The sequence below is a fragment of the Mandrillus leucophaeus genome, unplaced genomic scaffold, assembly GCF_000951045.1.
Source record: "Mandrillus leucophaeus isolate KB7577 unplaced genomic scaffold, Mleu.le_1.0 Scaffold394, whole genome shotgun sequence".
Classification (NCBI taxonomy): domain Eukaryota; kingdom Metazoa; phylum Chordata; class Mammalia; order Primates; family Cercopithecidae; genus Mandrillus; species Mandrillus leucophaeus.
In genome coordinates, this window is record NW_012104187.1 from 31455 (window position 1) to 44771 (window position 13317).

At 36.2% G+C, this 13317-nt stretch overlaps 1 protein-coding gene across 1 annotated transcript in view; it reads left to right on the forward strand.

Annotated features, from left to right (window-relative positions):
- Nucleotides 1-13317, forward strand: part of ARHGAP21 (Rho GTPase activating protein 21) — an 86212-nt gene that overhangs the window by 23148 nt on the left and 49747 nt on the right. The window contains exons 3-5 of the mRNA XM_011991309.1: nucleotides 6862-6954; nucleotides 8456-8534; nucleotides 12194-12248. Coding sequence (XP_011846699.1) covers nucleotides 6862-6954; nucleotides 8456-8534; nucleotides 12194-12248 — 227 coding nt within the window. The remainder of the gene's footprint in view (nucleotides 1-6861; nucleotides 6955-8455; nucleotides 8535-12193; nucleotides 12249-13317) is intronic.

Genomic DNA, 13317 nt, shown 5'->3' on the forward strand with positions numbered 1-13317 from the left:
TTTTTGAGACAGGAGTGCAGTGGCGCAGTCTTGGCTCACTGCAACCTCCGCCTCCCGTGTTTAAGCAATTATCTGCCTCAGCCTCCCAGGTAGCTGGGATTACAGGCATGTGCCATAATGCCCAGCTAATTTTTTTGTATTTTTAGTAGATACAGGGTTTCACCATCTTGGTCAGGCTGGTCGTGAACTCCTGACCTCGTGATCCACCCGCCTCTGCCTCCCAAAGTGCTAGGATTACAGGCGTGAGCCACCGTATCTGGCCAGCAAAACCTTTTAAAAACTAGAGAGGTGTGGGTTGAAAGAAAGGTTAGCATGATTCAGTTAAAACATGGTTTGCTTTTTTATATTGAACAGATTTTCTTATTTTGTTCTGTTTGTTATTACTTGAAAATCGGGTTAAGTAGAAAGATAGTATGTTTTTACTAATAATAGATATAATGTGATTGAGACCTGACAGGTGACATTCTACTGACAGTATCCAGAGATTATTGGAATTTGGGCTTGGGAGCTCATGGTAATTGCTGGATCTATAGATTGGAAACTTGGAGATAAAAGTTCAAAGTGCCAACTATCACTCTGCAAGTGAGAGCATTTTGAGTGAGAATTTGGGGAACACCTAGATTTAATAAGTTGGCACATCTTTCTTAGTACTTCTCTCCTTACCAAAAAACAAACAAATACACTAAGAAAGGACTAATAATCTGCCATAGCAGTCTTCTTCTTAAATTGGATTCTGCTTAATGACTTATGTAGGATGTATTTATCATATGATACATACGGATTTTTAATGTTGGACATTGTGTCTCTGTTAGACTCTTAAGATAACTGTGTGATACCAGTAAACCATATCCCCATAATAAAAGTTAGAAGCCTGTTGTCAACGTTAAGAAATAATAGTTATAAAATATTTTAGGCAAACAAAATATAGGAAAAAATGTTACTTCTAAATGCTTGCCACCCATCTTTGTCCTCTTAACCTTTCAGCTTCACCTCCACCCCTCACAGCCTTTCCTTTTCCTCCTTTCTCTCTCCCAAAGACATAAATGACTGCAAATATAATAAGGCCCTTTTATGCCACTCCTTTCCTATTCCCTTCCTCCAGAGGTAATTACTAGCCTGAATTTGGTGTATATTACTCCTTATTTTTGTTTTTTTCCTTAATAGATCCACAGTTCCTATTGCTCAATAAATTCTTCTACATCCTGTTTTTTTCTGTGGCAGTCTGTTCTCCATCAAAGAGAAATAAGGATTCCTTTTCGTCACTCAGACATAACTTTGCTATGTATTTCAGTCTGTGTTGGGGTTTCAGTTATTTTTTTATCTGAAAAATAGATATTAATTTCAGTATGCTATTTATTTCCCTTAAATAACTGATGCTTGGTGCCTTCATATTCCATTATGTGATAAACCTCTTTAGCTTTCCACCTTTCTGGAGGGTATACTTCTTCCCAGGCTTATCTAACTTTCAGATTGGAGCACAGTCTTATTTCAACGGCCTTTTGTTGTGTAGAGACAGACATTTTTCTTTGGCAATAAAGAAGCCAATGGAAAAAATACCATTTTTTGAAATAAGTCTCATAAAATCAGAGATTTGGTTCGACTAAAAAAATTCTCCAAGTGTGAGAACTTTGAGAGAGAGGAAACAAAAGCTCAATCTCAGTAATAACCATTATTTTCTTTCTTTTATATTTTATTATTTTTTAAAGCCTATGGCACCTGGTATTCCCAGGCAGTCTCCCATCCAAGTATTAACCAGCCTCAGTCCTGCTAAACTTCTGACATCAGACAAGATTGGGCACATTTAAGGTAGTCTGGCCATAGACAAGAGCCATTATTTTCTATTGCTTTGCTCTTGATTAAAATGTAGGATAGTTTTTCTTTGTATAAACTACGTATTTTTCCAGTCTGTTAGGAAATATGTTTCTCTTGTCCTCAGAACTGTAGGATTTTCTTACTATCATGATCTGTTTCTCTGTGATCTTCATTATAGAGTCCTTTTTGTAACTGGCATAGTTCAAATTTTGTTGCTCCTTAAAAGTAATCTATTAGCTTTAGTCTGTTTTTTTCTTTTTTTGTATACTTAATATTTAAAAATTTCAAATAATTTAGATGTTGCAAGTGATTTTTGTCTTAGGCATTCTCCAAAGAAGGAGGTCCCCAGCAATTTAACTCATCCTTTTTGACTGACAAAGCTCCCAGACCTACAGATGTAGCACTTCGGTTTTAGACACAATCTCTTTGAAGACAAGTCTATAGTTTGTGTCAGAGTTATTGGAAATTTTTTTAGTATAATCTCTTCTTACCTTTTCACTTTCTTTTCTTTCATGTTTCCCGTCCCATCCCCTCCCCCGGCAATATTCCTTGACTTCTCTATAATATGACAGTTGAGTTTTATGGGTGTCCTTTCAACCAGTATTTATTGCTCACTTGTGATGTGACAGGCTCTATGTACCCAAGATTGTCTCTGATCTGTTTGTAAACCTGAAAAGTTTATAATCAGGACTGTCATAATAATAAGTAATTTAAATACCTGTATGCACTAAATATTATATAAATGCTTTACTGGATTATCTTTTTTAATCCTCACAACAGCCTTGCGAGGTAGGAATAATTATTATCATCATCCCCACTTTTCAGATCAGTAAACTGGGGGCACATACAAATCATCTAAAATCACTTGGATATGGGGTTGTCCATATGAAATACAGAATGCCTAATTAAACTTGAATTTCAGATAGACTACTACTATTTTTTAGTTTAAATATATATCAAATATTGCACAATCTGATGACCCCACTTGGAAAATGAATGACAGAGGTGGGATTTTAAACCATGTAATATGGTTATAGGGCCCATGGTCTTAAACTGTTGCACTCTAATGAATAGAGAGAATAGGAATGACATCCACCTGAACATTCAGTATTTAGATGGCAGCTACTACCTATATATAATTAATTTTTTTACTCAAGTTATTTTTCCCCCAACTGATCACATTTACTTCTTTGTAGACGTATGTGTATTCTTTCTGATTTCAAGTGTACTGTTCAAGTTCAGGTAAATTTACCTGTACTTTTTATGTCTTTTTAAGTCAATACTAATTATATATTATAACATAAAATGGTACTTTTTCTGAACCTGGTTACTTTAGCCATTCTCATCCATGTAAGATAATTGTCTTTTTACCTTCTTTTCTGCAAATATAGGAAGATTTCACTGCATGTATGTGCCAAAAAGACATGCTCTCTTTTGATAAGGTTAGGAAATGATATTTGAATAAGGTATTTAACAGTTCTTTGAAACATGTCCCATGTGTTCTCAAAAAATCGAGAAGTTATAAAATACAGATGTGGAATTGAAAGATGCTTTTACTAAGAATTGCCAGGGAAGCCATCTGGGTCTGCTAAGTAATCATACAGCGAAGTAAGGAGTCATTTTTCCTGGTGAATTACCACGATTCAGGATCAGGCTTTCAGTTCTGCATATCTAGAAATTTACTTATAAAAACTATAGACCTGAGAGAGCTTGTGAATGACACACGTGTTAAATGTGATACTTTTGATTTTCAGTTCTGGCAAAATTGCGGAGCACGTACCTTAAAAAGAAGACACTCTTAAGATTCATGAGTCAAGTGTTTAACTCAAGACATAGAGCCAAGGTGTATAGAAATTGAAGAAAAGTATATTTCTTAGTGAAATCTGCTTATCTTTAAGGGATACTTACGGGAAATGTTTTTCTCTCTCTAGGAGGAATTGGATGATATCTAGGTAACAAGTCAGATTTTTGGAGAAAGTTCAGAAAGGAAAGTGAGCAAGAGGCCGGGCACGGTGGCTCACACCTGTAATCCCAGCACTTTGGGAAGCCGAGGAGGGCAGATCACAGGGTCAGGAGATCGAGACCAGCCTGGCCAACATAGTGAAACCCCGTCTCTACTAAAAATACAAAAAAATTAGCCAGGCATGGTGGCGGGCACCTGTAATCCTAGCTACTTGGGAGACTGAGGCAGGAGAATCGCTTGAACCTGGGAGGCGGAGGTTACAGTGAGCCGAGATCATGCCACCGCACTCCAGCCTGGGCAACAGTGTGAGACTCTGTCTCAATAAAAAAAAAAAAGTGAGCAAGAATTAAAAGTGCAACTCTCAGCAGATGTAACAGTGCTTGCTATAGGATTGGACTCTATTTTAATCTGTTCCATCTTCATATGTTTTCAGGCATAGTGTATTGAAAGATTTGTCAGTGACAAAGTGTGTCTGACTTTACAATGGCAGTTATTTCAAAACTAGTATTTCTTTTATAGAATTAACACCACATTATTTTGGAACACCTCTATTCTGTGTAAGTGAAATTTTCTATCAGAATTTTCTGAAGTCACCGCATTGCTACCCAACCAACTTTTTATTATTTTGTAGAATTCATTAATGGTCATTTACATTTTGTATTTTTAAGTATGATATAATCACCTTTGAGACACAGTGGACTAGAAGACGTTAATAGGAAAAATGTCTCTTCTCTTTAAATCTTTTCATGAAAGCAGTGACTTGATGCAACAAAACTTACTAAGCCTTTAGATCTCTAGCCAAGAATATAGATGTTTTTTCTTTAATGCCAAACTATTGTAAATTTTAGATTGACCACAGAGTGACCTAACCCGATCACCAACTTGATCGGAATTCAGCGTTTGCATTTTAAGTGACTTGAATTGATAAGAAAGTATTTTTTTCCTTTTAAATTAATTGCAGATGGACTGTCTACTTGAATACAGTAGAGCTTGAGAAATGAATCACTTTCAGTTACTTTTGAGGCAGCATGGAATTGCCACACTTGAATTCAGACCTGGGTTCAAATCCCTACGCTGCCTCTTAGCAACTTACTGAGTCTCTTTTTTCTCTTCACTCAAATGGCAATTTTAGGATCATAATGCCCATCTTGAGGGCTTGTGTGAATTTAAACTAAATAATAAATGTATTAATTCGTTGAATAATTATTTATTGAATGCCTGCTCTGTGCTATGGATATTAGTGAGCATTGCAAAAATTCCTGCTCTTTATGTTAGAGAGATATACAACAAACATGTAAGCAAATAAAAATGTAATTTTAGGTAGTGAGTTGTAAGTTTTACGAAGAAGAAGTGCAGCACACACAGAAAATTTCAAGTGACAAAGGAAGGGATTTGGACTGATGTCTGCTGGCTTCTAAAACAAGCAATTTCTGCTATGCCCCATTGCCTTTGAAATCTAGCCATTCATTGCTTTAGAGGGCATCTTTCAGAATAAATGGCTAAGTATTTAAGGGGAGCTAGTGATAGATACTCCTTTATTAAGTAACTTCTTTTGAGCCATCTTGGTGCATACACTATGGTAACAATTCAGTTTTATATGGCAATAATTATGAACTCTTTATATTTGACACTCAATCATTTTTTGCTCAGTATTGCTGTTTAACAGGTAGTATCATGTTACTCAACACATGTATATGCCTTATTTTCTCTATTACATTCTTCTTTAAGGGTCAGGACTGTGTCTTCTACTTCAGTGATTCTCAAACTTAAGTGTACATTGCAATCACCTCAGAGTTTCTGATTCAGGAGATCTAGGGTGGGGTCCACAAATTTGCATTTCTAACATATTCCCAGGTGATACTGATGCTGCTGGTCCTGGGACCACACTTTGAGAACTACCGTGTACCTCCTTCTTCCCCCACAATACTTATGCTATTTATCACTTAGCTTAAATGTCCTCTCATCTGCGAATTTGTCATTGACTTCTATTTCACTGAAACAACTAGTTGTTCTCAAAATTTAATGTGTATTAGGATCACCTGGGAAACTTGTTGACAAAGCAGATTTCTGGTCAGACTCCAAAACATCCATTTTTAGCAAGCACCTTAGATGTTAATGCCAATGATCCATGGAAAACAGCTTGTGAAATTCCAACTTACGGGGTTGATCATGCTCTCTTCATTGCCATGACTGTATTTTGTATTTGTCTCTGATTGTTTTTTATATTACACTGTTATTTGTTTGTATGTCTTTCTCCTCCTACCAGACTCCCTGAAGGGAAAGGAATATGTCTTATTCATTGTTGCATTTTAAAGCTTATTAGCACAATGCAGTATTAAAAAGCAGTAGAGGCCAGGCGCAGTGGCTCACACCTGTAATCCCAGCACTTTGGGAGGCCGAGGCAGGCGAATCACAGGGTCAGGAGTTTGAGACTAGCCTGGCCAATATGGTGAAACCCCATCTCTACTAAAACATACAAAAATTAGCCGGGCATGGTGGCATGCACCTGTAGTCCTAGCTACTCAGGAGGCTGAGGCAGGAGAATCACTTGAACCCGGGATGTGGAGGTTGCAATGAGCCAAGATTGCACCACTGCACTCCAGCCTGGGCAACAGAGTGAGACTCCATCTCAAAAAAAAACAAACAAAACGAAAAACAAAAGCAGTAGAGTGAGTACTGCCTGTGTAATCAGCTTTGGCACTTGTTAGCTATGTGACCTTGGAGACTTTATTTAATCCCTCTAAGCTTCAGTTTCCTCTTTTATGAATGGTAGTAGTAGCACTTACTTGCTATGGAAATTAGCTCTGAGGTATGTACAGTATTTAGTGTGGCAACTGACATATGGAATGTAGCAAGTAAATGGAAAGCATTACAGTGTTGTGGTTGTCATTATGTTATGGAAGAAGCAAAATAAATGTTTGAATTAATGAAAACTCTTGCATTATAATTTTAGCATCCAAATTCAGGATATATATTTAATACTTCATTAAAAATATTTGCTTAATTGTCTCAAATACTATTTTATATTTTGGTATTTTAGTAAGGTATTGTGAAGTAAAATCATGCTTTGGGCTTCTCTGCAACAGGAAAACAAAGAAACCGCTTGGAACCAATGGATACCATATTTGTTAAACAAGTTAAACAAGGAGGACCTGCTTTTGAAGCTGGATTATGTACAGGTGCTGATACTCTTCTTTAAACAATACCTTTTAATTTCTTTTTCACTTTATGTCTTCCATATTTCAGGTTCAATATTTTTTCCTTTTGCATCTTTCTGTATGCTTTTTCCTTTTCCTTCACATCTGTTGTTACTAATTTTGAGAACTAATTATGTTTCTTGATGCCCATATGGATGGGTTTGAACAGAAATAACAATATAAATTGATACACTGTGAGCACTTTTAATTACCACACAGATAATAGACTCTTAGAGGCTCTTTTAAGGAACATATTTTTCATGCATTGAATTTTGACAAAGGATTACAAAGTAGCAAAATGATGAAGGTATTTATATGATATATGTGAAATGATCTTGGATTTTTAAGTTCTGGAAGTGCCTGATCTGTCAGAGTTGAGTTAATTAATTTGCAGCACAAAGAGTGGCTTAAGTCTCCAATGCAATGTAAGCCTGGCTTCATCTGAAGGTGTCAGTATATGTGGCCTAATTGGCTGGATGTAGTAACTGTTTGTTCTAAAATGTTTTGTGATTTGTGATTTTAATAAAACCTAAGTAGAGATTTCATTTATGTTAGTGCACACTCTAAAATAGTTACTTTCTTTTGTTTTTTAAACATCAAACAATTTAAAATGGGAATTATTGAAAAACTATATTTCACTGCCTTTTAAATAAAATGCTGTATTTTCACCTACAAATATTAGAAAGTAGTGGACATCATTGCTAAGATTTGTAAGGATGTGCTGTTAATGTATTACTCACAAGTTATTTTTTTTATTACACTTAAAGTAAGCCTGATTTAAATATCATTAATATGTATAATATGAATATTAGTGTGCATATGGGATTTCTTTAGAATGTATTATCTGTTATATTTTAAGCCCCACATGATTGGGAAGATGAAGTGGAGATATGCTGTGATAAGCACACAGAAAGTGCATTTTTGTCTATTTTCTTCTTTCCTCTGTTCTTTCTGTCCTCTGTTCTTTGTTTCTGTCTTTTCCTTTCTACTCTACTCAGAGTAGAAAGAACCCGGGAGGCAGAGGTTGCACCACTGCACTCCAGCCTGGGCGACAAGAGTGAGACTCTGTCTCAAAAAAAAAGACAGGGTAAGTGGAGAGCTAATTAGTTCTGCAACTCAGGAAACAACTGATAGGAGCATAAGTAGTATAGCACTGGTCCCCTGGTGACTAGACCTTTCGAAATTTCTCAATTCAGTAATGACTGGAACTCTTACTTAGAACATGGCTAGTTTCACAAAAAGCTGGATATATTAAATGTATTTAAAAGATACTTTAATAAGATACTTTAAAAGTAATAAGCTAGGATATTCATATAATTATTTTGTAATATAATTATACTAATAATTTTCTCACAATTCTGTATTTTTTTATTTTAATATATACCACATTAAAAATAACGACATTATTCAAGAAATGTTTCAAAAGTGTTCAAAAGTGACTTTCTGCAGGATTTCTCATGTGTTTTTTAACTTCTCTTTGAAGGTGACCGAATTATAAAAGTCAATGGAGAAAGTGTTATTGGCAAAACCTATTCCCAAGTAATTGCTTTAATTCAAAACAGGTAAGACTCTTAAAACATTAATTTTGGCCAAAGATGGGTTTTACAAATCAATAGAGCACATAGATTTACTACAATCTTCTCTTCTTATAAGGAACTGTGGTAACAAGGAGATGTGAACTTTCCCTCAGATATAATGCATTTGAGAGTTGCCAAGGACCAGCTATCTGAGGATAGCTTAGTTGGTGGCTTTGGCTTGACAGATGTATCAGATCTATGATTAAAATCCCATAGAGGCTGAGAGGCACACATTTTAGATTTACTGTGTTTACCCCTTTTATTTGAAGTGACAAATGTATAATTTGTTTATAATATATAAATAAATGCATACATAATTTATTTTAAAACCTCTTACTGGGGTATGTTACTTTTAAGTATCCTTTTGAATAATCTTCCTAAATTAATTCATTTTTTGTAACCAAGACAACAAGACATTCCCTTTTAATCCATTTGTCTGCCTGCATTTTACAGAATAATAGGATTTTGAGCTCTGAAGTTAGATACATATTTATAGAGTGACTGTCTATGAGACCTTGAAGATCATTTAGTCCTACTGTCTTTCACCCACACAACCAGAAAATTTTTCCAAATTACAAATAACCATTTATTACCATATTGAATTTCTGTCAAGATTAGGCCATGGATCTGAGCCCAGTCAGATCGTCACTCTGTTGTAAGAGGTTCTTCTCAGATTCAAATATAGGAACTTTTGGATTATCTAATGCTTTCTGCTGGCCAAACTCACCTGTCTGCAATTGAAGTGCAGTTCTTCATTTTCTGAAGATTTTTATCAAGCTCTCCTAACCATATCTAGAGTGGCTCATGCTACAATCTAAATTATTTACACCAATGCCCTAATACATTGCCATTTCTTACAATTAAATGACATGGTCATGATTAATTGATCTCAGAGTATTTTCTTTAATGTTTTAATATTTAATGGGATTTTAACAGAAAACAACTCTTGAATATTGCTTCTAATGTTGATAATGAATTTAAAGCCTCTCCAAGGGATAACAGATTTTGCCAAAATTTTTTTCCTCAAAATAATTTAGATCATCACAAGTACAACGATATGTTTTGTCAGCCCATAACTTAAAAGATTTTTAGTGTATTTGTTAATATCTCTTCTTTAAAAACCAACTTAATCATTGTTTTCTTCAAAATCTACATTAATTCTTCTATTCCTGGTGCAGTTCATCTTTCAGAGTAATAACACTTCAACCACTAAAATCAATTTGAATATCAGAGAAATATTTTTTCATAATTTTATTTCCATTAAAAAGTTGTGTTTCTTCTCTCTGCAGTTGGTAGCAAATGGGTAATGCAGCACAAAGCCCTAGAGATTCTGCAGTGTATTAATGTAACATGTGTCCTTGCAGGCTAGGTGCAGTGGCTCATGCCTGTAATCCCAGAACTTTGGGAATCTGAGGTGGGCAGATCACTTGAGCCCAGGAATTTGATACCAGCCTGGGCAACATGGTGAAACCCTGTCTCTGTAAAAAATACAAAAAATTAGCTGGGCGTGGTGGTGTGTGTCTGTTGTCCCAGCTACTTGGGAGGCTGAGGTGGGAGGATCACCTGAGTCCAGGAGGTCAATCAAGTGAGCCTTGATAGAGCCACTGCATTCTAGCCTAGGTGACAGAGTGAGACCCTGTTTCAGAACAAAAACAAACAGATGTGTCCTTGTGCAGGAGTTTATCGAAACATCAGTTTCTACCAATGCTAAATATTGAAATAAAAGTACCTACATATTTTACTAGTTAAATTTATTTGAACCTGTGGTTCTCATGGGTTTAGCATAATCTGAGCATTTATGAAACGAAACATAATGATTCAAATCTGTTAAGAAGAGACACCAGTAGGTTATTTTGGTTTTTTTTGTTGTTGTTACTTGATTGTTTCTTAATCTCTTGACTGTATTGGGGGAAAATCTATCTGATACTGTTAGCATTTGGTGGAGATAGTAGCACTGCCTTTGCCATAACTTTTTATTTTATTTTATTTTATAATTTTTTTGAGAGGGAGTTTCATTGCTGTTGCCCAGGCTGGAATGCAATGGCGCGATCTCGGCTGACTGCAGTGTCCGCCTCCCAGGTTCAAGCAGTTCTTCTGCCTCAGCCTCCTGAGTAGCAGGGATTACAGGCACCTGCCACCATGCCCAGCTAATTTTTGTATTTTTAATAGAGACAAGGTTTCACCATGTTGGCCAGGCTGGTCTGGAACTCCTGACCTCAAGTGATCTGCCTACCTCAGCCTGGGATTACAAGTGTGAGCCACTTTGCCCGGTGCTTTTGCCATATCTGTACATAACTACAGATCACAGGATTCAGTTGTGTTTACCCCTTTGAACTTTCAAAACCTAAGGAAATTTCTCTATCGTTTTCAACAGGAAATTTACAGAACCAAAATAAAATTAGACTTTGAGCTATCCCTGCAAAGGCACTAAAAGTAAATCATAGGCAAGAAAGCAAATAGTTGAAATGTTATATAGTTACTAAAAATGAGTCATCTCAGTCGTTGTGATGGTAAAGCGATTTCCTTCACTTCCGAGGACAGGAGGGAATATTGCACAATTAAGATGTTTAATATTAGTTGGCTGGGTGCAGTGGCTCACGCCTGTAATGCCAGCACTTTGGGAGGCCAGAGTGGGCAGGTCCCTTGAGGTCAGGAATTCGAGACCAGCCTGGCCAACGTTGTGAGCCCTCCTCTCTACTAAAAAATAGAAAAATTAGCTGGGTGTGGTGGCGTCTGCCTGTAGTCCCAGCTACTCGGGAAGCTGAGGCATGAGAATTGCTTGAACCCAGGAGGCAGAGGTTGCAGTGAGCCAAGATTGCACCACTGCACTCCTGCCTGGGTGACAGAGCGAGACTCAGTCTCAAAAAAAAAAAAAAAAGAAATTATTTAAAATATTAAATTTGAGGGTTCTTTGATGTTAATGAATTTTAACTTGATTAACAGAATATGTGACAATCTATGATTTGTTTTGTGACTTGAGTAAAACAATAAATAATTGTATACTGATATTGTTAAGAGTTTTGTCTTGGGACTATTTAATATAAGCAACATACTTTATATTTCTAAATTAGAAACATGTTATGAAGAAGACTTTACTGATAATGAATAGTACAAACATGCCAGGGGTCCGTCCCTCTTTTGTGTGTAGTTAACTTATGTATACAAAGGTGACTTCTTCTCATTCTAAGGATTTGATTTTAAAAATAAAGATGTAAGAATACCAAAAATAGGCCGGGCACGGTGGCTCAAGCCTGTAATCCCAGCACTTTGGGAGGCCCAGGCGGGTGGATCACGAGGTCAGGAGATCGAGACCATCCTGGCTAACATGGTGAAACCCCGTCTCTACTAAAAATACAAAAAACTAGCCGGGTGTGGTGGCGGGCGCCTGTAGTCCCAGCTACTCGGAGGCTGAGGCGGGAGAATGGCGTGAACCCGGGAGGCGGAGTTTGCAGTGAGCCGAGATCGTGCCACTGCACTCCAGCCTGGGCGACACAGCGAGACTCCGTCTCAAAGAAAAAAAAAAAAAGAATACCAAAAGTAAACTCTTAAACAATTTAAACAATACTTCTGAGTTAACTGTTTTTCCATTAAGTCTTTTGATACACTTTTACCTGTCCTAAAATAGTATATATATTCAATTTCAGTGATACAACATTGGAACTTAGTGTTATGCCAAAAGATGAAGACATTCTCCAAGTGGTAAGTTTTATTTATTCATATATGAGTTGTTTTACAGTCATGAATGTTAGGAAAATATTTTGGGGATGGAAGTATTAAAGATTGAATTAAAAAAAAAATTCTAGAATTTAAAAACCCTCTAGTTCCTTTTACAGAATCTGGAATTCTCTACATTTTACAAAAATCAGACCAAAAATACCATTGTCAAGTTTTTGCAATTGAGTGACATGGAAATGTTATGTTGATTCTACAGTGAACTCTTACTGTTGTCATTTAGAATGAGATTCCTAAAGCGTTTGTCCTAGTGTTGCCTTCTAGTTCATCCTTGGACCAAAGGAAGAGTTCAGAGTGCAAGTGCATATCCCCAGGAATTAGAATCTTTTTTTTTTTTCCCCTTCTCACTATGTACAGAGGAAAAAAAAATAGAATTTTCGTTTTTTATATGAGGACAAATTTTATGATTGCCATTTTCTAATTTTCCAATAGATATTACTGTTTGTAAATTCACCAAGCAGTATTGTAAGTAGTGTCAATTCATTCCTAAAATGTTCACAATGAACAGAATCTGCACCTTAAGGGGAAAATATGTTACAGTCTTGAAATGAAACTTGAAAACTTTAGCATTTAGTCTAAAATTGTTTTCTGATGTTTATAAAGAAATAAATTAAATGGAATACTTATTTATTAAGCTTAAATATTGCTGAAAGTAAGAAGATGATAAAAATATAAATTTCGGCTGGGCGCGGTGGCTCACGCCTGTAATCCCAGCACTTTGGGAGGCTGAGGCGGACAGATCATGAGGTCAGGAGTTCAAGGTTAGCCTGGCCAACATGGTGCAACCCCATCTCTACTAAAAATACAAAAATTAGCTGGGCTTTGTGGTGGGCACCTGTAATCCCAGCTACTTGGGAGGCTGAGACAGGAGAATTGCTTGAAACCGGAAGGCAGAGGTTGCAGTGAGCCGAAATCGTGCCACTGCACTCCAGCATGGACTAAAGAGTGAAACTTCATCTCAAAAAAAAAAAAAAAAAAAATCTATCTATCTATATATATATATGTATATATATGTATATATACACATATATACACA